This window comes from Anomaloglossus baeobatrachus, chromosome 7, assembly GCF_048569485.1.
Source record: "Anomaloglossus baeobatrachus isolate aAnoBae1 chromosome 7, aAnoBae1.hap1, whole genome shotgun sequence".
NCBI lineage: Eukaryota > Metazoa > Chordata > Amphibia > Anura > Aromobatidae > Anomaloglossus > Anomaloglossus baeobatrachus.
Genome location: NC_134359.1, coordinates 265,646,476 through 265,672,948, shown reverse-complemented (window position 1 = coordinate 265,672,948; position 26,473 = coordinate 265,646,476). Strand labels below are relative to the sequence as shown.

Genomic DNA, 26,473 nt, shown 5'->3' with positions numbered 1-26,473 from the left:
GCGGTCTAAATCACGCCCTAAAAAGACCGCCGGAGGTGCCGCTACTAAGGCGGCTTCCTCATGACTTACGGCCTCCTCACACCGCATCCTCGGTCGGTGGCAGGCTCTCCCGCTTTTGCGACACCTGGCTACCACAAGTAAAAGACCGTTGGGTGAGAGACATTTTGTCTCCCGGTTACAGGATAGAGTTCAGCTCTCGTCCTCCGTCTCGATTCTTCAGAACATCTCCGCCTCCCGAGCGAGCCGAGGCTCTTCTGCAGGCGGTGGGCATTCTGAAGGCAGAAGGAGTGGTGGTCCCGGTTCCTCTTCAGCAACAGGGCCACGGTTTCTACTCCAACCTGTTTGTGGTTCCAAAGAAGGACGGGTCCTTCCGTCCTGTTTTGGACCTAAAACTGCTCAACAAACACGTAAGGACCAGGCGGTTCCGGATGGAATCCCTCCGCTCCGTCATCGCCTCAATGTCCCAAGGAGATTTCCTAGCATCGATCGATATCAAGGATGCTTATCTCCACGTACCAATTGCTCCAGAGCATCAGCGCTTCTTGCGTTTCGCCATAGGAGACGAACACCTTCAGTTCGCGGCACTGCCGTTCGGCCTGGCGACAGCCCCAAGGGTCTTCACCAAGGTCATGGCTACAGTAGTTGCGGTCCTCCACTCTCAGGGTCACTCAGTGATACCTTACTTAGACGATCTGCTTGTCAAGGCACCCTCTCAAGAGGCATGCCAACACAGCCTCAACGTTACTCTGGAGATTCTCCAGAGTTTCGGGTGGATCATCAATTTTCCAAAGTCAAATCTGACACCGGTCCAATCGCTGACATATCTTGGCATGGAGTTTCATACTCTTCCAGCGATAGTGAAGCTTCCGCTGGACAAACAGCGTTCACTACAGACAGGGGTGCAATCTCTCCTTCAAGATCGGTCACACCCCTTGAGGCGCCTCATGCACTTCCTGGGGAAGATGGTGGCAGCAATGGAAGCAGTCCCTTTCGCGCAGTTTCACCTGCGTCCACTTCAATGGGACATCCTACGCAAGTGGGACAGGATGCCGACGTCCCTAGACAGGAACGTTTCCCTCTCTCAGGCAACCAAAGCTTTCCTTCGGTGGTGGCTTCTTCCCACTTCATTATCGAAGGGGAAATCCTTCCTACCCCCATCCTGGGCGGTGGTCACGACGGACGCGAGTCTGTCAGGGTGGGGAGCAGTTTTTCTCCACCACAGGGCTCAGGGTACGTGGACTCAGCAAGAGTCCTCACTTCAGATCAATGTTCTGGAGATCAGGGCAGTGTATCTTGCCCTAAAAGCGTTCCAGCAGTGGCTGGAAGGCAAGCAGATCCGAATTCAGTCGGACAACTCCACAGCGGTGGCTTACATCAACCACCAAGGTGGGACACGCAGTCGGCAAGCCTTCCAGGAAGTCCGGCGGATTCTGCTGTGGGTGGAAGCCACAGCATCCACCATATCCGCAGTTCACATCCCGGGCGTAGAAAACTGGGAAGCAGACTTTCTCAGTCGCCAGGGCATGGACGCAGGGGAATGGTCCCTTCACCCGGACGTGTTTCAGGAGATCTGTTGCCGCTGTGGGATGCCGGACGTCGACCTAATGACGTCACGGCACAACAACAAGGTCCCAACATTCATGGCTCGATCTCAAGATCACAGAACTCTGGCGGCAGACGCCTTAGTTCAGGATTGGTCGCAGTTTCGGCTTCCTTATGTGTTTCCTCCTCTGGCACTGTTGCCCAGAGTGTTACGCAAGATCAGGGCCGACTGCTGCCGCGTCATCCTCGTCGCTCCAGACTGGCCGAGGAGGTCGTGGTACCCGGATCTGTGGCATCTCACGGTCGGCCAACCGTGGGCACTGCCAGACCGACCAGATTTGCTGTCTCAAGGGCCGTTTTTCCATCTGAATTCGGCGGCCCTCAACCTGACTGTGTGGCCATTGAGTCCTGGATCCTAGCGTCTTCAGGATTATCTCAAGAGGTCATTGCCACTATGAGACAGGCTAGGTAACCTACGTCCGCCAAGATCTACATTTCTCGAACGGCGCCCCTGCGCCGCTCGGATGCACTCTTTGTCCTTGTCGCTGGTCAGCGTAAAGGGACACAAGCTTCCAAGTCAACCCTGGCTCGGTGGATCAAGGAACCAATTCTCGAAGCTTACCGTTCCTCGGGGCTTCCGGTTCCCTCAGGACTGAAGGCCCATTCTACCAGGGCCGTGGGAGCGTCCTGGGCCTTGCGACACCAGGCTACGGCTCAGCAGGTGTGTCAGGCAGCTACCTGGTCGAGCCTGCACACTTTCACGAAACACTATCAGGTGCATACCTATGCTTCGGCAGATGCCAGCCTAGGTAGGCGAGTCCTTCAGGCGGCAGTTGCCCACCTGTAGGACGGAGCCGTTACGGCTCTATTATGAGGTATTATTTACCCACCCAGGGACTGCTTTTGGACGTCCCAATTGTCTGGGTCTCCCAATATGGAGCGACAAAGAAGGGAATTTTGTTACTTACCGTAAATTCCTTTTCTTCTAGCTCCAATTGGGAGACCCAGCACCCGCCCCTGTTTTTGTATAACACATGTTGTTCATGTTAAATGGTTTCCGTTCTCCGATATTCCTTCGGATTGAATTTACTTTAAACCAGTTTATAATTTTTTCCTCCTTCGGGCTTTTGCACCAAAACTGATGAGCCCGTAGCAGTACGGGGGGTGTATAGGCTGAAGGGGAGGGGCTTTACACTTTTAGTGTAATACTTTGTGTGGTCTCCGGAGGCATAAGCTATACACCCAATTGTCTGGGTCTCCCAATTGGAGCTAGAAGAAAAGGAATTTACGGTAAGTAAACAAAATTCCCTTCTTTCGGGCTATAAGACGAACCGGACCATAAGACGCACCCTGGTTTTAAAGGAGGAAAATAGGAAAATAAAATTTTAAGCAAAAAATGTGGTCATGACACACTGTTATGGGGCGAGGATCTGCTGCCTACACTGTTATGGAGGTAATGTCCTCAAATTCTCTGCTAAGGTACCCCATCCTGGTAATGATCCTCCTGCCTTGTATATGTACCCCATCCTGATATATGCCCTTATCCTGCTATATACCCCCATCCATCCTGCTATATACCCCCATCCATCCTGCTATATACCCCCATCCATCCTGCTATATACCCCCATCCATCCTGCTATATACCCCCATCCATCCTGCTATATACCCCCATCCATCCTGCTATAGACCCCCATCCTGCTATAGACCCCCATCCTGCTATAGACCCCCATCCTGCTATATACCCCCATCCTGCTATATACCCCCATCCTGCTATATACCCCCATCCTGCTATATACCCCCATCCTGCTATATACCCCCATCCTGCTATATGGCATGTAGCCTGTATCACACAAAAAATAAAATAAACGTTTATACTCACCTTTCCTTGCTCCATGCAGCATTGCTCCTCCCCCTGTCTGTGGCGGTAGCAGCGCCGCTGATCTGTGTGGAGCAGTCACCGGTCACTTCCCTGCAGCTTCGCTCGTCCTCCTGTCTGCCGGTCAGCTGACCTGCGTGACTAGCGGGCGTGCATAGTGATGACGTCATTGCTGTGCTCACCGCTCTCTACACAGATCAGCTGGCCGGCAGACAGGAGGACGAGCGAAGCTGCAGGGGAACGGTGAGTATACCCTACTTATTCACTGCCCGCCGCGCTGATGATGGTGCACGGGGGGCAGTGAATACAGCCGCACAGGCTGTAGTTCCCAGGGGTGATCACGGCCGGCTGTTTAATATGCGCGCCCATCACCCCACCCACCTGTCAGCGCCGGCTTCAGCGCTGAGACATGGGCGGGGGATGGGCGTGCATATGTAATGAGCAGACCCACGTGGTCACGGCAGGCGCTGCTGCAGCCTGCTCGTGCCCCCGATGACCCGCTCCAGCGCAACACCCTCATTCCCGGCCGCAGCCCTATATTCAGACCATAAGACATACCCCCCACTTTTACCCAACATTTGGGGGGGGGAAAGTGTGTCTTATGGTCCGAAAAATACGGTAAATATTCCATTTTTCCTCCATATTGTCATCCGTAAGCCCCTTTTTCACATCAATGTGGCATCTGACTTCATACATCAACTTTTAGAACAATTTTTCAAGACCAAATACAGTCTAATAATGTTCGTCCATTGTATTCGAAGACGACTTTGAAAGCTAAAGGGTTGTGAGTTGTACACGATGTGTCCGCAAGTGGCTGCTGAGGCCTATGCGGACACTAAATGTCCTGCCACATGTTGGGCAGCCATGTGTGGGCACCATGGTCGCAGCATTTGCAGCCCTGGCTTTGCGGAGTGCTCGCTTCTCTTCTGCTCTAAATGTGCTCCTGGCCTCGTGTGTCTGGCAGCCTTGGTGGATCAGCATGCGCCATGTTGGTCGATCTTGTGCCAGTGTTCCCCAGGAGGTGGTGTAGATACCGAGGGACTTAAAGGAGGCTTTCAACGTGCTTTGTATCGCTTCCTTTGTCCCCCCTAAATATGGCACAAAGCACCTTTTTGTTAAAGGGTTAAATAGATCCATCATATTGCACCTGTTTTCCCTTTTACTTCCAAAGTTTCATAGTGTTTAAGGTTGAAGGTAGACTTGGGTCCATCGAGTTCAACCCATGAAAGTCAAATGTGCCAATAGGTTCAGCAATATGCCAATAAAAAGATTAGTTTCACAGTCACATGATTGGGGTACACAGAACCATGGGCTAGTCTGCTGCCACCTGGAGGCTCACACCAGTAATGCAGAGAGTGAAAAATTGTCTCCTCCCCGGCAGACTATACCTTGCCTGTTGGCCATCGGCCTCCTCAGCTTTTTGTAGTGTGAGTTGGTCGTAAGGTCTGTTTCAGATCTGCAGGGATGCTAGGTTAGGTGTTAAAGGGAAGCTGTCACCGGATGTTTATACTACACAACTAACGGGTGGTGCGGAGCAGACGGTCGGATGGGCGTCTCCCCGGTCTTCGCCTCCTCTTTTGGCCATCTTTGTCCTCCTTCTGAAGCTAGTGTGGATGACGCGTTCTACGTCATCTAGACTAGCCGAAATTGAGGTCCTGTGTAGGTGCACTACAATACTTTGATCTGCCCTTCTCAGGGCAGATCAAAGTGCGCCTGCGCAGGACCTCTTTCGGCTATCTATGTCCTCCTGAAGCTAGTGTGGCTGACGCGTTCTACGTCATCCACACAAGCCGACATTGAGGTCCTGCGCAGGCGCACTACAATACTTTGATCTGCCCTACTCAAAGTGCACCTGCGCAGGACCGCAATGCCGGCCAGAGTGGATGACGTAGAATGCGTCATGCACCCAGGCTTCAGAAGAAGGAGGACAAAGATGGCCGAAAGAGGAGGCACGGACCCAGATAACAGAGATGCCCATATGACTGTCTGCTCCACATTGACCATTAGGTGAGTATTATCACTATCCAGTGACAGGTTCTCTTTAACTTCTTTCTTTCTTCATCGTTCCTATGGGAGACCCAGACCATGGGTGTATAGCTTCTGCCTCCGGAGGACACACAAAGTACTACACGAAAAAGTGTAGCTCCTCCCTCCGAGCCTATACATCCCCTGGATAACCAAATATAGCCAGTTCAATGCTTTGTGTTCAGGAGCCACACATCCACACATGCATTCTCATCTGATTTTTAATTTTAAAGAGTTTGAAGAAAAGCGGGTCCAAGCTGGACCCCCGGCATGTCCCTTCTCACCCTACTGTGTCGGCGGTGTTGTTAAGGTTGATTTCAAGGCTGGAGCCTTACATGCCGCGCTCCTTCACCATCCCTCGGGCTCTGGCTTGAAGTGGGAGCCAGCACGGTTCTCACTGCTTTGCAGGAGACCGGTCTCCATCCGCAGCCCTTTCAGGATCCTGCCGGACGGAGCACTCATCCCTCAGGGACCTGACCCTGCGTCTCACAAGCTAAGTATTTGAGACGTTATTGCAGGGGGTCCTTTGCATCTTTATTGTTGGGGAGAGTGTGTCAGGTTACTTTGGTGACATTTCCGGCCGGTTCTCTGGTTTTCACCTGAGAACCGCGCCGAGGGTGCCTGCTCGCCGGCCGCATTGAAAAATTTAGGCCCCGGCTTCGGCTGCGGCCTACTTTCGTTTTCACTGCCCCGCATGTCAGTCATGCAGAGGGACAGTGCGGCGCCGTTCAGCATAGGGGAGGACACTCCTCTCTGAGGAGATGTTTCCCTCCCCTGTATATCTCCTTGGCTCTCCGGTTCCCGCTCTTGGACTAGGCCCCGCCCCCCCTCCTTCCTCCGGCGCCATTTTATCAGCGTTCTAACACTGATCGGCGCTGGCTGCTGCATCTCTGCAACCTGTCTGGGGGTCCGAGCTGTGGGATCCGGAGGGCACACAAAACGGTCTGGTAAGCCACAACCTCTGGTTGTGGACCTTCTTATACACTCTCTGGGGGTCATTCTGAAGGAGTGTGTTCTTTACTGCAGAGCCTCCACCTCAGCAGCATGTCTCACACTAGGAGCAAGGCTGCAAGGCTGTACTCAATATGCACTGCATGTAAGCTCGTACTGCCTGAACCGAGCACATATCCACATTGTGATGCCTGCTCTAACATGGTGGTGCCTCAGCCTGGAGTCTCCCCAGTGGTCCCTCCGGCTGCTCCGGCCCCGGTGGCTGAACCCCCGGCTTGGGTAGAATCGTTTTCTAAGTCTATCTCCCAGTCCTTCGCCGACTCCATGGGACAGCTGTCCCGGACTCTGCTGAGCATGCATCAGCCCCCTTCTCAGGGCGCCTCTGCTGCTACGGCTCGCTCTGCAGAGCTCACAGAGGATTCTTCATCTGCTCCCAGACCCCGTCCTCCTAAAAGGAGACACAGGGTCCCCTCACCTTCCTCGTCCCGCGGCTCCGATTCACGAGCCGACTCGCAGGACGAGGAGGATGTCTTTACTGGGGGCTCGGACGCTACCTCCATGTGCCCCATTGATCTGACCGAGGGTGATGCGGATGTTAGTGATTTGATTGCGTCCATTAATTCTGTACTGGACCTCAATCCGCCAGTATCAGAGGAGCAACCCTCTCTGGCAGAAAAGCACCAGTTTACCTTGCCTAAGAGAACAAGGAGTGTGTTCTTTAACCACTCCAGTTTTCAAGCCACTGTGTCCAAGCCCAGAGCCTGTCCTGACAAACGCTTCCCAAAGCGTGGTTCTGATGACCGTTTTCCTTTCCCACCAGAGGTGGTCAAGGAGTGGGCTCACTCACCAAAGGTAGACCCTCCGGTGTCTAGACTCTCAGCCCGGACAGTTGTATCTGTGGCTGATGGCACCTCTCTTAAGGATTCCACTGACCGCCAGGTTGACCTCCTGGCCAAGTCTGTCTATGAGGCGGCAGGGGCCTCGTTCTCCCCATCCTTTGCAGCAGTGTGGGCTCTCAAAGCCATCTCTGCTTCCCTATAGGAGATGCATTCCCTCACTAGGGACTCTATGCCTGAATTGGTTGCCTTAACTTCCCAGGCTTCAGCCTACGCCATGTCTGCCATGCTGGAGGCTTCTCACCGCACTGCGGTGGCCTCCGCTAATTCCCTCGCTATCCGCAGGATCTTGTGGCTTCGAGAGTGGAAGGCAGATGCTTCTTCAAAGAAGTACCTTGCTGGGCTCCCATTTGCTGGGTCCAGGCTGTTCGGTGAACAACTGGACGAAATTAAGGAGGCTACTGGCGGGAAGAGTACTTCCTTGCCACAGACTAAACCCAGGAAACCTGTCCAGGGCAGGAACCAGTCGAGGTTTCGTTCCTTTCGTTCCTCTAACTGGGCGGCCTCTAAGCCCTCGGCCTCGTCCACTAACTCAGCCAAGGACCAGAAGCCCACCTGGCGCAAGAAGCCGCGTCCACAAAGGTCCGCAGGAGCTGCTGCCACCAAGGCAGCCTCCTCTTGACTATCTGGCCGAGCCAGCAACGTCCTTAGTCGGTGGCAGGCTCTCCCACTTTGGCGACGTGTGGTTTCAACACGTCTCCGATCAGTGGGTGCGGGATATCATCTCCCACGGCTACAGGATAGAGTTCTCTTCCAGCCCGCCAAACAGATTTTTTCTGTCAACTCCCCCCTGCTCCAAGGCCGCCGCCTTCTCTCAGGCCGTGGCATCCTTACAAGCCAACGGAGTAATTGTACCGGTTCCCGCCAGAGAACGGTTCAGAGGTTTTTACTCAAATCTCTTCCTAGTCCCCAAAAAGGACGGTTCCTTCTGGCCCATCCTGGATCTCAAGCTTCTCAACAAGCATGTTCAGGTGCGGCATTTTCGCATGGAGTCTCTGCGATCAGTCATTGCCTCAATGACCCAAGGAGATTTCCTGGCATCCATCGACATCAGAGATGCCTATCTGCATGTGCCAATTGCAGTTTCCCACCAACGTTGGCTACGTTTTGCAATCGGAGAGGAACATTTCCAATTCGTGGCTCTCCCCTTCGGGTTAGCCACGGCCCCTCGAGTATTTACCAAGGTCATGGCAGCAGTGGTTGCGGTTCTGCACCTCCAGGGGTTGGCAGTGATTCCTTACCTGGACGACCTTCTTGTCAAGGCTTCATCCGGTGCAGACTGTCAGCGGAGTGTCTCGCTCACTCTCGCCACTCTTGTTCAATTCGGGTGGCTTGTCAATCTGCCCAAGTCCACTCTGACCCCGACCCAAAAACTTACGTACCTAGGGATGCAATTCGAGACTCTGCCGGCACTTGTGAAGCTGCCCTTAGTCAAACAGCAGTCCCTACATCTGGCGATGCGCTCTCTGTTGAGGCCCCGCCGTCATTCCATCAGGCACCTCATGCAGGTGCTGGGTCAGATGGTGGCGTCAATGGAAGCGGTTCCCTTTGCCCAGTTCCACCTGCGTCCCCTGCAGCTGGACATTCTCCGCTGTTGGGACAAGCGGACCTCTTCCTTGCACAGGCTGGTGGCTCTGTCGCCACAGACCAGGAGCTCTCTTCAGTGGTGGCTTCGGCCCCTCTCTCTGTCTCAGGGACGCTCCTTCCTGATCCCGTCCTGGGTGATTCTCACCACGGATGCCAGTCTTTCCGGCTGGGGAGCAGTATTTCTCCACCACCGAGCACAGGGCACTTGGACTCCGTCCGAATCAGCCCTCTCGATCAATGTGCTGGAAATCAGAGCTGTGCTTCTAGCTCTCGTAGCCTTTCACCACCTGTTGGCGGGCAAGCACATTTGAGTCCAGTCAGACAACGCGACAGCAGTTGCCTACATCAATCACCAGGGCGGGACTCGCAGCCGCCTGGCAATGTTGGAGGTTCAACGCATCCTTCAGTGGACGGAGGACTCCAAGTCCACCATATCCGCAGTCCACATCCCAGGCGTAGAAAACTGGGAGGCAGATTTTCTCAGCCATCAAACCGTGGACAGCGGCGAGTGGGCTCTGCATCCGGCAGTGTTCCGGTCGATCTGCCGCAAGTGGGGCACTCCGGAAGTGGATCTAATGGCATCCCGGCACAACAACAAGGTCCCGGTTTACGTGGCTCGCTCCCACGATCCTCAGGCCTTTGCAGCGGACGCGCTGGTTCAGGATTGGTCCCAGTTCCGTCTGTCTTACGTGTTACCCCCTCTAGCTCTCTTGCCCAGAGTCCTGCGCAAGATCAGAATGGAGGGCCGTCGGGTCATTCTCATTGCTCCAGACTGGCCCAGGCGAGCTTGGTACCCAGACCTGCTCCGTCTGTCCGTAGAGGTGCCGTGGCATCTCCCGGACCGCCCAGACCTTCTCTCACAAGGTCCGTTTTTCCGCCAGAATTCTGCGGCTCTCAGATTGACGGCGTGGCTCTTGAGTCCTGGATCATGACGGCTTCAGGCATTCCTCCTGAAGTCATCTCCACTATGACTCAGGCTCGGAAGTCTTCCTCGGCCAGAATTTATCACAGGACTTGGAGAATTTTCCTATGGGGAGATAAGGTATGCACACCAGTGACTATGTAAGGGGAATACATGAAATAGCAGAAACTGCTGTGTGAATACTGACTTGAAAAATCCAATAGCTATATGCAAGAGTGAAAATGTGAAAAATGGAATCTGCATTACTGCCATAAACATATGAATCAAGAGAAATTTAGATACTGAATTGATCAATGCAATAAAGCCCCAACACTACGCCAAAGTATTTCTCTACGTTGCGGTCCCTAGCTTGTGTGTGTCCTCTCATGCAGTTAAAAAACTTACCGTCTATGGGAAGCTGAGACCCAGGCTATTTATGCGTATGATATGGATTGGCAATAGGTGTGGTTGGGGAGGGTTCACAAACGAAAAACTACTAACAATAAGGAATAACGTTTGGAACACCATTCTAAGTCTGAACTGGGTGCAAAAACCTAAAAAAACATCACTATGGGGAGATAAGGTATGCACACCAGTGACTATGTAAGGGGAATACATGAAATAGCAGAAACTGCTGTGTGAATACTGACTTGAAAAATCCAATAGCTATATGTAAGAGTGAAAATGTGAAAAATGGAATCTGCATTGATCAATTCAGTAGCTAAATTTCTTTTGATTCGTATGTTCATGGCAGTAATGCAGATTCCATTTTTCACATTTTCACTCTTGCATATAGCTATTGGATTTTTCAAGTCAGTATTCACACAGCAGTTTCTGCTATTTCATGTATTCCCCTTACATAGTCACTGGTGTGCATACCTTATCTCCCCATAGTGATGTTTTTTTAGGTTTTTGCACCCAGTTCAGACTTGTGTTCCAAACGTTATTCCTTATTGTTGGAGAATTTTCCTGTCCTTTTGTCGTTCTTCCGGCCATGCCCCTTGGCCTTTTTTCCTTGACGACCATCCTGTCCCTTCTACAGTCCGGTCTGCAGCTAGGACTATCCCTCAATTCCCTTAAGGGACAGGTCTCGGCTCTGTCAGTGTTGTTCCAGCGGCGTATCGCCCGACTGGCTCAGTTGCGCACCTTCATGCAGGGCGCATCTCACATCATTCCACCTTACCGGCGGTCTTTGGATCCCTGGGACCTTAATCTGGTCCTCACGGCCTTGCAGAAACCCCCCTTTGAGCCTCTTAGGGAGGTTTCTTTGTTTCGTCTTTCACAGAAAGTCGTCTTTCTGGTGGCCATAACTTCTCTCAGGAGAGTCTCTGAATTGGCTGCGCTCTCTTCGGAGTCACCTTTTTTGGTTTTTCATCAAGACAAGGTGGTTTTCCGTCCGACTCCGGACTTTCTCCCTAAGGTGGTGTCTCCTTTCCACCTTAACCAGGACATTTCATTGCCTTCCTTTTGTCCGGCTCCTGTTCATCGCTTTGAGAAAGCGTTGCAAACTTTAGATCTGGTGCGGGCGCTCCGGATCTATGTGTCACGCACCGCTGTTCTTAGGCGGTACACCTCTCTTTTTGTGCTGACCACAGGTCAGCGCAAGGGTCTCTCGGCTTCTAAACCGACCCTAGCTCGTTGGATTAGGTCGGCCATATCCGATGCCTACCAGTGTACTCAGGTGCCTCCCCCGCCGGGGATCAAGGCACCCTCGACCAGAGCTGTCGGTGCCTCTTGGGCTTTCAGGCACCAGGCTACGGCTCAGCAGGTCTGTCAGGCTGCCACTTGGACTAGCCTGCATACCTTTTCGAAGCACTACCAAGTGCATGCTCATGCTTCGGCAGATGCGAGCTTGGGCAGACGCATCCTTCAGGCGGCTGTCGCCTATTTGTGAAGTTAGGTTTCGCCTACTTCTCAGTTTTCTGTTTATTTCCCACCCATGGACTGCTTTGAGACGTCCCATGGTCTGGGTCTCCCATAGGAACGATGAAGAAAAAGAGAATTTTGTTTACTTACCGTAAATTCTTTTTCTTATAGTTCCGTATTGGGAGACCCAGCTCCCTCCCTGTTGCCTGTTGGCAATTTCTTGTTCCGTGTGTTATCACCGGCTGTTGTTGTAGACAGAGGCTCCGGTTGTTCTGGTTTTTTGCTCTATCTCTACTTGTGGGTGGCTATTCTCCTTCAGCTTTTGCACTAAACTGGCTATATTTGGTCATCCAGGGGGTGTATATAGCCCGGAGGGAGGAGCTACACGTTTGAGTGTAGTACTTTGTGTGTCCTCCGGAGGCAGAAGCTATACACCCATGGTCTGGGTCTCCCATTACGGAACTATAAGAAAAAGAATTTACGGTAAGTAAACAAAATTCTCTTTTTTCTTTTTCATATATCTATCTCTGATGAACAGATGAGTGTATAAAGCTGTGGATAAAACAAGCGCAATAGTCCTTTTCTCAATGTGAAAGGGAGAAGGGTATAAAGCAGGCCGCTCACCTTGTGTGGTTGTGTGACCCACAACAGGTGCAAAAAACATTCTTAGCTGCTGCCCTAAGGCTTAACGAAACAAACAGGAACCTGGCAAAAAGTGTGTAAATCTGCGCTGCGGGTGAATGAGATAATGGTCCAATCCATGTTATTAGGACACACTCACGCATGAAAAATGGACGAGTGCAATGTGCGAAAACCTCACATTGCACTCTGACCAATGTCAGTCAGTGAGGGAGAGCAGGTCGTCAGATTCTGGATGCAAGAAAAGTTGCAGCATGCTACGATTTTCTGCGAGAGCTGTATCACTTGCACCCATTCAAGTGTATGGGTGCGAGAGAAACATCGGACGTTATCCCAGTGCAGTGCGATGTACGCTCAGGCTGACAATGGAGGAGATTAAGGAATTAACCCCTTCCTCTCCTCCGCAGCGACCGCACGCTTACCTCTACGTATCTATCCTGCTCACCAGCGTTATTTTCAGTTTGCGGTCGGCCAGCAGCAATTTCAGTTCAGGTCTCTGCCCTTTGGGTTCTCGGAGGTGCCCAAAATGTTTACAAAGGTCCCAGTTCTGGCACTTCTCCGCCTCAGTGGAGTTATGGTAATCCTCTACTTGGATGACATCTTTGTCAAGACTCCTACTCTGTCTCAGAACTGGGAGAGCTTGAAGGTTGTATTACACCCCCTGGACCGCTTCAGGTGGGCTATGAACCTGACAAAGTCCACATTCGTTCCAACTCTGCGTCTACAATATTTGGCAATGATTCGCGTCACTGGTCGGGGATTTGTTTTTCTCGCGAAGGAGAACAGGCTAGCTCTTTAGTCTGGATCTTGAGGCGTTTGGGAAAACTTTCTCTCCGGTTTTGCTTGCGGGTCTTGGATAAATGGTGGTGAGTTTCTTCAAGACAGTGTAGAACTCTCTTCTGACTTGTCTGGGAAAGGTCTTTACAGTCCCTTGATCGGCCGATTCGCCGTCAGTCCCTCAAGTGGTGGTAGTCCGTCTCTTGATACCCAATTATAATTCCTTAACTCCTTTTACTGTTGTCTCACAAAACTGAGTAGCCGGTGGGTAAGGCCGGGGCCACATGGGGACTACTGCGATCCTCGCATGACACTTAGCTCACGCTGGCAGCACAGTGGGAGCCGAGTGTCATGAGAGTGTCACTGCGACTGAGGTCCGATCATGTGATCGGGCCAGCGCTGAGGAGGGGAGCTAGGGCTTTATCTCTCTCTCCTCCGTAGCCGGCTATTGCCATTCTCACACTGCACTCACGGTACACCGCTGTACCGCGAGTGCAGTGCAATCTTTCTCTCACCCCATAGACTTGAATGGGTGCGAGAGAAAGAGTCTCACATTACACTCGCAGCATGCTTCGATTGTTTTCTCGGTCCTATTGGGGCCGAGAAAATAATTGCTAATGGGTGCCGACACATAGGTTAATATTGATCCGAGTGGAATGCGATGTTTTATCACATTCCACTCGGTCCGATTTTCATGCCGTGTGTCTTAGGCCTAAAAGGCGAGGTATAGTCTGCTAAGGATGAGCCAAGTTTTCATTCCATGTATTATTAGTGTCTGCCTACAGGTGGCAGCAGACTATCCCATGGTTCTGTGTCCCCCAATTAATACTAATCAAAAACATATTTTACGGTGAGTACCAAAAATCTACATTGTTCACGGTATGCCCCAACTTTTTCTCATCTCGTTATATTAGTATTTCCCCTATGTAGGGCAATTAATGACCTGGGGATACAAAGAAAAGTCTCTTGGATAATCCCAAAATGTATGTGCATTTTGGCTGGACAGTGGTCCGCCAGTAATTTACCCTTGTGTACCTACATGCTATCTGCACTGAAAATGTAGTCACGTTTTCACGCCTGTCCAAAGATGAGGCTCTGTTGCAATAACTTGGACATTTTACCGTGCACAGACCTTGGAGCAGAAGCTGTCGTCTCAGGAGCAGGACGCCACCATTGTGAAGAGCATGAAGTCTGACCTGGAAAAACTACCAAAGATTGAGCGAGAACTGCAGCAGCTGAGGGAAGAGAATTGTTACCACAGGTAAATCCTGGGGCTGGTCTCTATTTCTGGTCCTCCACGAGGCAGCGAGCCAAGTACATCCTATTTGAGATGGTAGACTTAAAGGGGTTGACTGGGCATAGTCTACAGACCAGATCGGTGGGGGTCTGACATCCGGTACCGCCACCTTACGTCAGCTGTGTTGGTTTTTTATTTATTTATTTATTTTTTTTTTAATTTTCTTTTATTGCTCCGGTAAAGGACAGATATGAGTGCAGCTCCTTTCAAAGTGCCGGCCGTTGCCAGCTGCAGCAGCACAACTCTTGATCCTTTGAATAGAAGATGTGCTGCAGTACCTGGCAGTGGCCACTACACTTTGATCGCGGCTTCGTTCAAGGTCTTTACATACAGCTGGCACAAAGTCATAAAAATGGCTGACCTTTGGGGGCGCATTGGACCCCTACACATCTGCTGTTGATCACCTAACCTGTAGCTAGGTCATCAAATACCTGTGTGCCAGCTTTACTCAAGAGCCCTGGACTTCTCCTGCCCCCTCTCCAACAATGATTTATGGCCACTGATATGTATGTACTTAAATTAACTGGATAAGGAGTAGGGGCTGAGGTGTAAGTGCCCAATTCTCGCCTCTCTTTGAAAAATAATCGCCATATTAGGCTATGTGCGCACGCTGCGTTTTTTTTACGCTGCGTTTGCGTGTTTTTGGCCGCTAAAAACGCACAAAATGCACCCGTAGCAAGAACGTGGCGTTTTGCTGCGTTTTTGATCTCTGCGTTTTTCCAATACATTGCTTGGGGGGAAAACGCAGGAAAGAATTGACATGTCAACTCATAGACTTTGCTGGGGAAGCAAAGTCATGCAGTTTTGAGCCCAAAAACGCCGCGAAAAACACACTGTGCGCATGTAGCCTTAAAGGGAACCTGTCACCAGATTTTGGCCTTCTAAAACTAACCCTTTAAGCAGTGCCAGTGCTGTATTCTATAAATATGCACATTACCCCCTAATCCCCCCCCCCACCCGTAGACCCCACAAATACCTGTATAAAATCTCCCGTCATGTATGTAAATTGCCCAGTCTGGAATGATGTGCGTCCTAATCTGCGCCTCCTGTCCCTCCCTTCGCCGTCCTCCAGTGCTGATTGACGTGGATGACATCCATGTAGGCGTGCAAGTTCTCGCACCTCCGCAGACATATACTTGTCTCACGCAGGCGCACTTTGCTCTACCCTATTGCAGACAGAGCCGAAAACATAGATGCGCCTGCGTGAACCGGCAAGTTCTCTGCACAGGTGCGACATTTTGACCTGGGATGTGGATAACATCACCGAGTCTTGTACATCGCTAGCAAAATCCCACGCCTGCGCAGAGAATTCGCCAGTTTGCGCTGTTGCATCTATATTTTAGGCTCTGCCTGCAATAGGGTAGAGCAAAGTGTGCCTGCGCGAGACGGGAAAGACTATGCGAAGGTGTGAGACTGTGCCCGCCTATGTGTATGGCGCCTGAAGAGTCTTCCCATGTCAATCACCACAGGAGGACGGCGAAAGGAGGCGCAGATTATGACGCCTATCTGATTGGGCAATTTACATACATGGCAGGAGATTTTATAAAGGCATTATTGGGGTTTACCGGGGGGGGGGGTGCAGGGGGTGATGTGCACCTTTTATAGTATGAATCACAGGTTCTGCCAATGTGATAGTCAACTAATTGGCCCTGCTCCTGGTGTGGAGGTCGACTGAGCTATAGCTTGTATTTTCAAACGTAATAAGAATATCTGTGTATATAAATAATCAAAATATAGATGTAGTTGCATAATAATCTGTCTATGTAGCCATCGCATAGACCCATAGTATAATTCAAAGTTGTATAGTCATGAAGGAGTTAACCAAAGATAATGAAGCCAGAATGTGAGGCTGCAAAAGTGTTATCAGTAATGTTCACACAGAAGGAATGTACGGGAGGCAGGCAATGTGCTGTGAGAAATTGGGGAGTGAAGCACTCCCTGTTTAGCTTCAAGGTTATTCATGCTTACTGTATAATTGTATCTATCGAAGACACGAGTCAGTTGATGACGCTTGCTCAAGGAGATCATGTCTGTGTGTTCATTGTCTGATACATTGATATATCGGCACTGGTATACAGCTAATACGGCACTGTCTTTGATATCCCAAACGAAGACTCCATTAGCAGTCTTCACCCAAATTCCTCCCTTGACACTGGCACCTTTGACAAAAAGCTGGTCTTACTGTGAAAGCCATGGCCGCTTCGGGAGCCGTAACCCTACATGGAGGCATATACGTGAGCAGCTCTCTGTTCTGGCCCACGAACAGGACGCACCGAGCAGGGCACAGATGGGGGGATAATGCAGACCAAAAACTGAAAAGTTCCCTGTTGGGATCAGATTCTTGGTCTTTCTTCCATCTCTGCTCTTTCTTTTCACTAGTTTTGATAAATCTGAAATTTTTACTACATTTTCTCACTTTCTGGCGGCTTTTTAATATGTAGACTGACATCACATTCCTAGATTGAACCAGTAACAATTATTGCTCATGATTATTATGTCTCATTTGATTCTGCTTTATTCAGGGAAATGAAAGAAAATAATGCACTACTGAAAGAAGAGGTGGAATCGCTGCGCAGAGCGTCTGAGCGCTACGAACAGATGAAGGAAAAGATGGTAATTTTAGAGCTGGACAAGGAGGTAAGTGACTCGCAGTTACCCTCAAAACCCTGACAATCCCTTTCCATGTGCCTTATTAAAGGGGTTGTCCAGGCTTGGGTCGCAAGTGTGTAGTCAACTCCTGTGACTGCAGACTTGTGAATCCTCGCAGCGCACAGTGTGGGCACTGTTAGGATTCTCCGTGGCCGCAAGCGGGCGCATGATTGCAAGTATGCAGTTGGCATACATGTAGTCACATGGTGACTAGTTGTGCGTGGCGTCGCTCAATACAATTAATAGAAACCAAAATGTGTCCAGAAGAATCAAGACTGCGCGCACTATGTGCACTGTGAGGATTCACAAGTTTGCAGTCACATAGAGTGATTGCCTGGAGAAACCCCTTTAAAGCATCCTAACTCATGCCTGGACAACCCCTTTAAAGCATCCCAACTCGAACCTGGACAACTCCTTTTAAAGCATCCCAACTCTAGCCTGGACAACCCCTTTAAAGCATCCCAACTCGAGCCAGGACAAACCCCTTTAAAGCATCCCAACTCGAGCCTGGACAACCCCTTTAAAGCATCCCAACTCTAGCCTGGACAACCCCTTTAAAGCATCCCAACTCGAGCCTGGACAAACCCCTTTAAAGCATCCTAACTCGAGCCAGGACAAACCCCTTTAAAGCATCCCAACTCGAGCCTGGACAAACCCTTTTAAAGCATCCCAACTCGAGCCTGGACAAACCCCTTTAAAGCATCCCAACTCGAGCCTGGACAAACCCATTAATGCATCCCAACTCGAGCCTGGACAACCCCTTTAAGCTTCACTCCAGCTTTTTTTTTTTTATATATATCACCTCTGGAGTTGTGCTTTCAATCGAAGTCTCCTGCCCACTGTCTTATACGCATCCTCCAGAGTCTTCATCTGTTAACACCACCACTCCGGTTGGTCTTCTGCAGTTTGTGACCTGCCGGCAGCTCCACGGATGCGTGCCTGAGATCACAACTCAGTACAGGTCTATGAAGGCCATTTTCTGGCTCTCATAGACTTGTATTAAAAACGTGTTACTTCCGACCTGTCTGAAGTTATAGGCACAAGAAGGTGCCACCTAACTGGAGCAGTGCCGATAAAGGATGAAAATGCCGGAGGGTGAGTATAAGAGTGGGGCAGGTGACGTAGATTTAAAGCACCACTCCAGTGGTGAAAAAAAACAAACAAATGGTGCAGTGGTGCTTTAGGGCATGTTAATAACTTCAAGTGGAGTTCCTCTCCTCGGATGTCTCTCTGAGCCAAGAGGGTAGAAACGCCAATAAGCAGTCAGACTGATTCACCCGCGGCCCACAAGTATTATATAAGATTGTTTATGGGACCACGTTATACTACATTTCACTTGTCATGACCGTGAAAAACATCACAGGTGTACATTTTTACTGTCAATTGCAGGGCATAGTAAAACCTTTGCAATGCATTTTAATGTACTCTTAAAGTGACCGCCTTCTTCATAAACACATACCGTATTTTTCGCTTTATAAGACGCACTATTCCTCCAAATTTTGGGGGAAAGTAGGGGGTGCGTATTATAATCCGAATATACGGATTATATACTGCAGGGCCCAGAGGAGGTGGGGGCAGCTCTGGAGCGGTGCTGGAGGGTGAGGCAGGCTGGTGAAGGCTGCATGAGGCAGCGGGAGATTTCCTTCTCCCACTCATATAATATGCATTGCCACTGTCCATCACCGTGGTGTTGAAACCGCACCACGTGATGGGCTGGGGGAGAGGCATATATTATATGTGCCTGCGCCCCCCTTTGATGGTGTTAAATATGGCCCCCATGCTGCTGCCCATAGTAAAATAAAAAAGCTTAACTTACCGCCTCCAGCGCTGATCTCCCGGTGTCTCCCTGCTGCCACTGTGATCAGGCACGCAGAGATGATGTCACTCTGCTGTGCCGATCACATGACCTGCACCGAGAACCAGGCTAGCGCAGGAGCTCAGCAGCACGGAGGGAGACACGAGGGTGGACAGCGCTGGAGAAGGTAAGGAAAGAGTTTTTTTTATTTTACTATGAGAAGCAGCATGGGGGCCATATCAAACACAGGGGGACGTGTGCCATCTATAGGGGTCCATGGGCAGCACAGGGGGACATGTGCCATCCATAGGGGGCCATGGGCAGCACAGGGGGACGTGTCCCATCCATAGGGGGTCATGGGCAGCACAGGGGGACGTGTGACATCCATAAGGGGTCATATGCAGCACAGGGGGACGTGTGCCATCCATAGGGGGCCATGGGCAGCACAGAGGGACGTGTGCCATTCATAGGGGGCCATGGGCAGCACAGGGGGACGTGTGCCATCCATAGGGGGCCATGGGCAGCACAGGGGGATGTGTGCCATCCATAGGGAGCCATGGGCAGCACAGGGGGATGTGTGCCATCCATAGGGGGCCATGGGCAGCACAGGGGGACGTGTGCCATCCATAGGGAGCCATGGGCAGCACAGGGGGACGTGTGACATCCATAGGGGGTCATATGCAGCACAGGGGGACGTGTGCCATTCATAGGGGGCCATGGGCAGCACAGAGGGACGTGTGCCATTCATAGGGGGTCATGGGCAGCACAGGGGGACGTGTAACATCCATAGGGGGCCATGGGCAGCACAGGGGGACATGTGCCATCCATAGGGGGCCATGGGCAGCACAGGGGGACATGTCCCATCCATAGGGGGTCATGGGCAGCACAAGGGGACGTGTGACATCCATAGGGGGTCATATGCAGCACAGGGGGACGTGTCCCATCCATAGGGGGCCATGGGCAGCACAGGGGGACGTTCGCCATCCATAGGGGGCCATTGGCAGCACAGGAGGGACGTGTGCCATCCATAGGGGGCCATTTGCAGCACAGGGGGGACGTGTGCCATCCATGGGGGGCCATTTGCAGCACAGGGGGGACGTGTGCCATCCATAGGGAGCCATTTGCAGCACAGGGGGTCGTGTGCCATCCATAGGGGGCAATGGGCAGCACAGGGGGATGTGTGCCATACATAGGGGGCCATGGGCAGCACAGGGGGATGTGTGCCATACATATGGGGCCATGGGCAGCACAGGGGGATGTGTGCCATCCATAGGGGGCCATGGACAGCACAGGAGGACATGTGCCATCCATAATGGGACATGGGCAGCACAGGGGGATGTGTGCCATCCATAGGAGACCTGTGCCAGCTATAGGAGATGTGTGCCATCAATGGGGGATATGTGGCATCCCTGGGGGACGTCTGCCAGCACAAGGGGGCTATATTCAATATAAGGGGGCCATATCCAGATTAAGGGGGCTAATTTTAGGATGGAGGGGCTATGAGGGACATATAACCTATATGATTTGTTAGACTGACACTGGCATTATAAGACGGACACCATTTAACATTTAATAAAAAAAAAAAAAAAAAACTTTTCCAAATTTGGGGGTGTGTCTTATAATCAGGTGCGTCTTTTATAAAGCGAAATATACGGTATTTTTTTACTTTTTTTTTTTCTCAAAAAAAAAAAACTTTTTTAAATAATAGCCACTATAGCCAAAATTTGCTGCTGCTTTTAGAAAAATAAATATAAAAAAATAGCAAAATGACAATGTTACAATAAAATGAAAATAAATGAAATTTACTAGAATTGGTGCAAATTGATTTGCCTTATGCAGTCCATTGGCCACGAGTGTGGATGGTAGCCACATCTTAGCTGACGGTATCCACATCTCCTCTTTTGATTAGCCGGTCTGGGGTAACGTCCTCTTTCTTTGTCGCTCTATTGGGAGACCCAGACAATTGGGTGTATAGCTACTGCCTCCGGAGGCCACACAAAGCAGTACACTTAAAAGTGTAAGGCCCCTCCCCTTCTGCCTATACACCCCCCGTGGGATCACGGGCTCCTCAGTTTTCATGCTTTGTGCGAAGGAGGTCAGACATCCACGCATAGCTCCACTGTTTAGTCAGCAGCAGCTGCTGACTATGTCGGATGGAAGAAAAGAGGGCCCATACTAGGGCCCCCAGCATGCTCCCTTCTCACCCCACTTTTGTCGGCGGTGTTTGTTAAGGTTGAGGTACCCATTGCGGGTACGGAGGCTGGAGCCCACATGCTGCTTTCCTTCCCCATCCCCTTAGGGCTCTGGGTGAAGTGGGATCTTATCGGTCTCCAGGCACTGAGGCCGTGCTCCATCCACAGCCCCTGGGAATCTGCTGGACATGGAGCTGAGTATCCTCAGGGACATGGCCCTGCTACGTTGAGGTACTCTGTGTCCCCATAAAGGGGACCGCGCACAGACACACGGCAGCACTGCTGGGTGTGTTAGTGCGCCAGGGATGGCGGCGCTGCCCGCACTGGTGCCATCGCACACTACAGCGTGCTGGGTGTGTTAGAGTATTGGGGGACTGCCGCGCTAACCGCCGCTGCCATTTTTATCTCAGGCGCGGCTGGGACTTGTGGTGCGCCGGGGACTTCCGCGCCGACCAGGGCTTATATGCCGGGCCGCGCTTATCACTCTAGTCCCCGGCTTTTGCGGCCTACTCACACTTCGTTACCGCCCACTGGCCTGCCAGACAGGGTAAGGGCGTGACGCTGCACAGCACGGCAGCGCTGAGAGATGGAGCATGCTTTGCATACTCCACCCCTCTCACTGTACACAGTGTGAAACCGGATTCCCGCACTTTCTGGGGCACGCCCACGGCCTCCTCCTCTACACAGGACGCCGGCAGCCATTCATGTCAGTTTTTTCTGTGACTGAGAAAAGAGACAAGTTTGGGAAGACCCTGGCAGGGATTCTGGTGGTCACACAACCGCTGTGTGCGGGCGGTAAGCAGCACCTGTGGTGCTGACCCCACTAGTGCCGAAATGCACATATAGATATATGCTTGTACGCTATACATTGCACTGTTCGGTCGCACTTTTGTATTTTGGCTATATACCCTCCTTGATTGTTCGGGGGAGATAACAGCATATCGTCTGTGAAAAACAAGGGTGCAGAAGCACAGGTTTTCTATGCAGCCTGTACAGCATGTACGGCTATACTGCCGGCAGGTTCCACGGACCCCAATTGTATGCAATGCACGGCCCTTGTGGAACTTACTCAGCCGGAGTCTCTGCTAATGGTCCAGGTGATGGGGACGGAGTTTGCAGTATTTACTTCAGACTTTCTGAGACTATGGCTAAGATACTAGAAGCCTTGCAGTCCAGACCGGTCCCTCAGACCATGGGCTCTGTTGATTCATTGCCCCTGGTCCCCCCCCCCCCCCCCAGTTGGTACAACAAGGTGCTCCTGGAGTGTCTCAGGGATCCCAGGGTGAGGGGTCTGACTCGGACCGCAGTCCCAGACCCCCTAAGCGACCTCGCTGGGAGCATCCCTCGACGTCACCGCATCATTCAGGGTCTCAGCATGGGGACTCTCTCTATGATAAGGCGGAGGTATCTGATCAGGATTCTGATCCTGAGAACGTTCTCTACCTGGATACACCTGATTGTGACACCGTAGTGAACGATCTTACGGCGTCCATCAATCATATGTTGGTTATTTCTCCCTCAGCTCCTACGCCTGAGGAGTCAGCTTCTCAGCAGGAGAAGTTCCGTTTCAGGTTCCCCAAGCGTACATTGAGTACGCTTTCTGGATCACTCTGACTTCAGGGAGTCAGTCCAGAACCACCAGGCTTGTCCAGATATCGTTTTTTCCAAACGCCTTAAGGATACACGTTATCTCTTCCCTTTTGACGTTGTCAAGGGCTGGGTTCAGTGTTCCAATGTGGACCTCCTATCTCCAGCGGCTAAATCCTTAGTTGCAGTGGAAGATATGGCTTAACTCAAAGATGCCACTGACAGACAGATGGAGCTCTGGTTGAAATCCATCTATGAAGCTATTGCCGTGTCTTTGCTCCAGCTTTCGCAGCCGTCTGGGCGCTCCAAGCGGTCTCAGCGGCTCAAGCGCAAATTGAGGCAGTCACACGTATGTCTGCGTCGCAGGCTGCGTCTTTAACATCTCAAACGTCAGCGTTTGCGTCATACGCCATTAATGCTGTCCTGGACTCGGCGAGCCGGAAGGCGGTTGCGTCCGACAATTCAGTGGTAATACGCAGAGCCTTGTGGTTGCGGGAATGGAAGGCAGATTCTGCTTCCAAAAAGTGCCTAACCAGTTTGCCATTCTCTGGCGACCGCTTGTTTGGTGAGCGACTGGATGAAATCATCAAACAATCCAAGGGAAAGGATACATCCTTTCCTCAGCCTAAACCGATCATACCCCAACAGAGGAGGGGACAGTCGAGGTTTCGGTCCTTGCGGGGCGCAGGCAGGTCCAATTCTCCTCGTCCAAAAGGCCTCAGAAGGATCAGAGGAACTCCGACGCGTGGCGGTCTAAATCACGCCCTAAAAAGACCGCCGGAGGCGCCGCTACCAAGGCGGCTTCCTCATGACTTACGGCCTCCTCACACCGCATCCTCGGTCGGTGGCAGGCTCTCCCGCTTTTGCGACACCTGGCTGCCACAAGTAAAAGACCGTTGGGTGAGAGACATTTTGTCTCACGGTTACAGGATAGAGTTCAGCTCTCGTCCTCCGACTCGATTCTTCAGAACATCTCCGCCTCCCGAGCGAGCCAAGGCTCTGCTGCAGGCGGTGGGCATTCTGAAGGCAGAAGGAGTGGTGGTCCCGGTTCCTCTTCAGCAACAGGGTCACGGTTTCTACTCCAACCTGTTTGTAGTTCCAAAGAAGGACGGGTCCTTCTGTCCTGTTTTGGACCTAAAACTGTTCAACAAACACGTAAGGACCAGGCGGTTCCGGATGGAATCCCTCCGCTCCGTCATCGCCTCAATGTCCCAAGGAGATTTCCTAGCATCGATCGATATCAGGATGCTTATCTCCATGTACCAATTGCTCCAGAGCATCAGCGCTTCTTGCGCTTCGCCATAGGAGACGAACACCTTCAGTTCGCGGCACTGCCGTTCGGCCTGGCGACAGCCCCAAGGGTTTTCACCAAGGTCATGGCTACAGTAGTTGCGGTCCTTCACTCTCAGGGTCACTCAGTGATACCCTACTTAGACGATCTGCTGGTCAAGGCACCCTCTCAAGAGGCATGCCAAAACAGCCTCAACGTTACTCTGGAGATTCTCCAGAGTTTCGGGTGGATCATCAATTTTCCAAAGTCAAATCTGACACCGGTCCAATCGCTGACATATCTTGGCATGGAGTTTCTTACTCTTCCAGCGATAGTGAAGCTTCCGCTGGACAAACAGCGGTCACTACAGACAGGGGTACAATCACTCCTTCAAGGTCGGTCACACCCCTTGAGGCGCCTCATGCACTTCCTGGGGAAGATGGTGGCAGCAATGAAAGCAGTCCCTTTCGCGCAGTTTCACCTGCGTCCTCTTCAATGGGACATCCTACGCAAGTGGGACAGGATGCCGACGTCCATAGACAGGAACGTCTCCCTCTCTCAAGCAACCAAAGCTTCCCTTCGGTGGTGGCTTCTTCCCACCTCATTATCGAAAGGGAAATCTTGCCTAACCCCATCCTGGGCGGTGGTCACGACGGACGCGAGTCTGTCAGGGTGGGGAGCGATCTTTCTCCACCACAGGGCTCAGGGTACGTGGACTCAGCAAGAGTCCTCACTTCAGATCAATGTTCTGGAGATCAGGGCAGTGTATCTTGCCCTAAAAGCGTTCCAACAGTGGCTGGAAGGCAGGCAGATCCGAATTCAGTCGGACAACTCCACAGCGGTGGCTTACATCAACCACCAAGGTGGGACACGCAGTCGGCAAGCCTTCCAGGAAGTCCAGCGGATTCTGCTGTGGGTGGAAGCCACAGCACCCACCATATCCGCAGTTCACATCCCGAGCGTAGAAAACTGGGAAGCAGACTTTCTCAGTCGCCAGGGCATGGATGCAGGGGAATGGTCCCTTCACCCGGACGTGTTTCAGGAGATCTGTTGCCGCTGGGGGATGCCGGACGTCGACCTAATGGCGTCTCAGCACAACAACAAGGTCCCGGCATTCATGGCGCGGTCTCACGATCACAGAGCTCTGGCGGCAGACGCCTTCGTTCAGGATTGGTCGCAGTTTCAACTCCCTTATGCGTTCCCACCTCTGGCACTATTGCCCAGAGTGTTACGCAAGATCAGGTCCGACTGCCGCCGCGCCATCCTCGTCGCTCCAAAATGGCCAACGAGGTAGTGGTACCCGGATCTGTGGCATCTCACGGTAGGCCAACCGGGGGAACTATCAGACCGACCAGACTTGCTGTCTCAAGGGTCGTTTTTTCCTTCTGAATTCTGCGACCCTCAACCTGATGGAGTGGCCATTGAGTCCTGGATCCTAGCATCTGCAGGGTTATCTCAAGGGGTCATTACCACTATGAGACAGGCCAGAAAACACACATCTGCCAAGATCTACCACAGAACGTGGAAGATATTCTTATCTTGGTCCTCTGCTCAGGGAGTTTCTCCCTGGCCAATTGCCTTGCCTACTTTCTTTCCTTCCTGCAATTCGGTTGGAAAAAGGTTTGTCGCTCGGTTCCCTTAACGGACAAATCTCAGCGCTCTCTGTATTTTTTTCAGAAGCGCCTAGCAAGACTACCTCAGGTACGCACGTTCCTGCAGGGGGTTGGCCGCTTAGTCCTTCCTTACAAACGACTGTTAGAACCCTGTGATTTGAACAGGGTGCTGATGGTTCTGCAGAAACCACCATTCGAGCCTATGAGGGATTTTTCTCTCTCACGCCTTTCGCAGAAAGTGGTTTTCCTAGGGGCAGTCACTTCACTTCGGAGAGTGTCTGTCGGGGCAGCATTGTCGTGCAAAGTCCCCTTCCCGGTGTCTCACCAGGTCAAGGGGTTCTGCATCCGGTTCCGGAATTTCTCCCTAAGGTGGAATCCCCCCCTTTCATCTCAATCAGGGTATCCGTACCCTCTGTTTGTCTTCATCCAGTTCACCAATGTGAAAAGGATTTGCACTTGATTAGATCTGGTGAGAGCACTCAGACTCTACATCTATCGTACGGCGTCCCTGCGCCGCTCAGAAGCACTCTTGTCCTTATCGCTAGCCAGCGTAAAGGGTTACAGGCTTCCAAATCAAGACTGGCTCGGTGGTTCAAGGAACCAATTCTCTAGCTTATCGTTCTGCTGGGCTTACGGTTCCCTCAGGGCTGAAGGTCCATTCTACCAGAGCGGTGGATGCGTCCTGGGCTTGAGGCACCAGGCTACGGCTCAGCTTGTGTGTCAGGCGGCTACCTGGTCCAGCCTCCACACTTTCACGAAACACTGTCAGGTGCATACCTATGCTTCGGCGGATGCCAGCATAGGCAGACGAGTCCTTCAGGCGGCGGTTGCCCACCTGTAGAAAGGGGCCGTTTTACGGCTCTATTACGAGGTATTATTTTACCCACCCAGGGATTGCTTTTGGACATCCCAATTGTCTGGGTCTCCCAATAGAGCGACAAAGAAGAAGGGAATTTTGTTTACTTACCGTAAATTCCTTTTCTTCTAGCTCTAATTGGGAGACCCAGCAC

The 26,473-nt window shown here is 51.7% G+C and overlaps 1 protein-coding gene across 1 annotated transcript in view; it reads left to right on the top strand.

The window, feature by feature from the left end:
• Positions 1-26,473, top strand: part of MAD1L1 (mitotic arrest deficient 1 like 1) — a 922,608-nt gene that overhangs the window by 33,771 nt on the left and 862,364 nt on the right. Inside the window, exons 7-8 of the mRNA XM_075318107.1 lie at positions 14,191-14,321; positions 16,880-16,994. Coding sequence (XP_075174222.1) covers positions 14,191-14,321; positions 16,880-16,994 — 246 coding nt within the window. The remainder of the gene's footprint in view (positions 1-14,190; positions 14,322-16,879; positions 16,995-26,473) is intronic.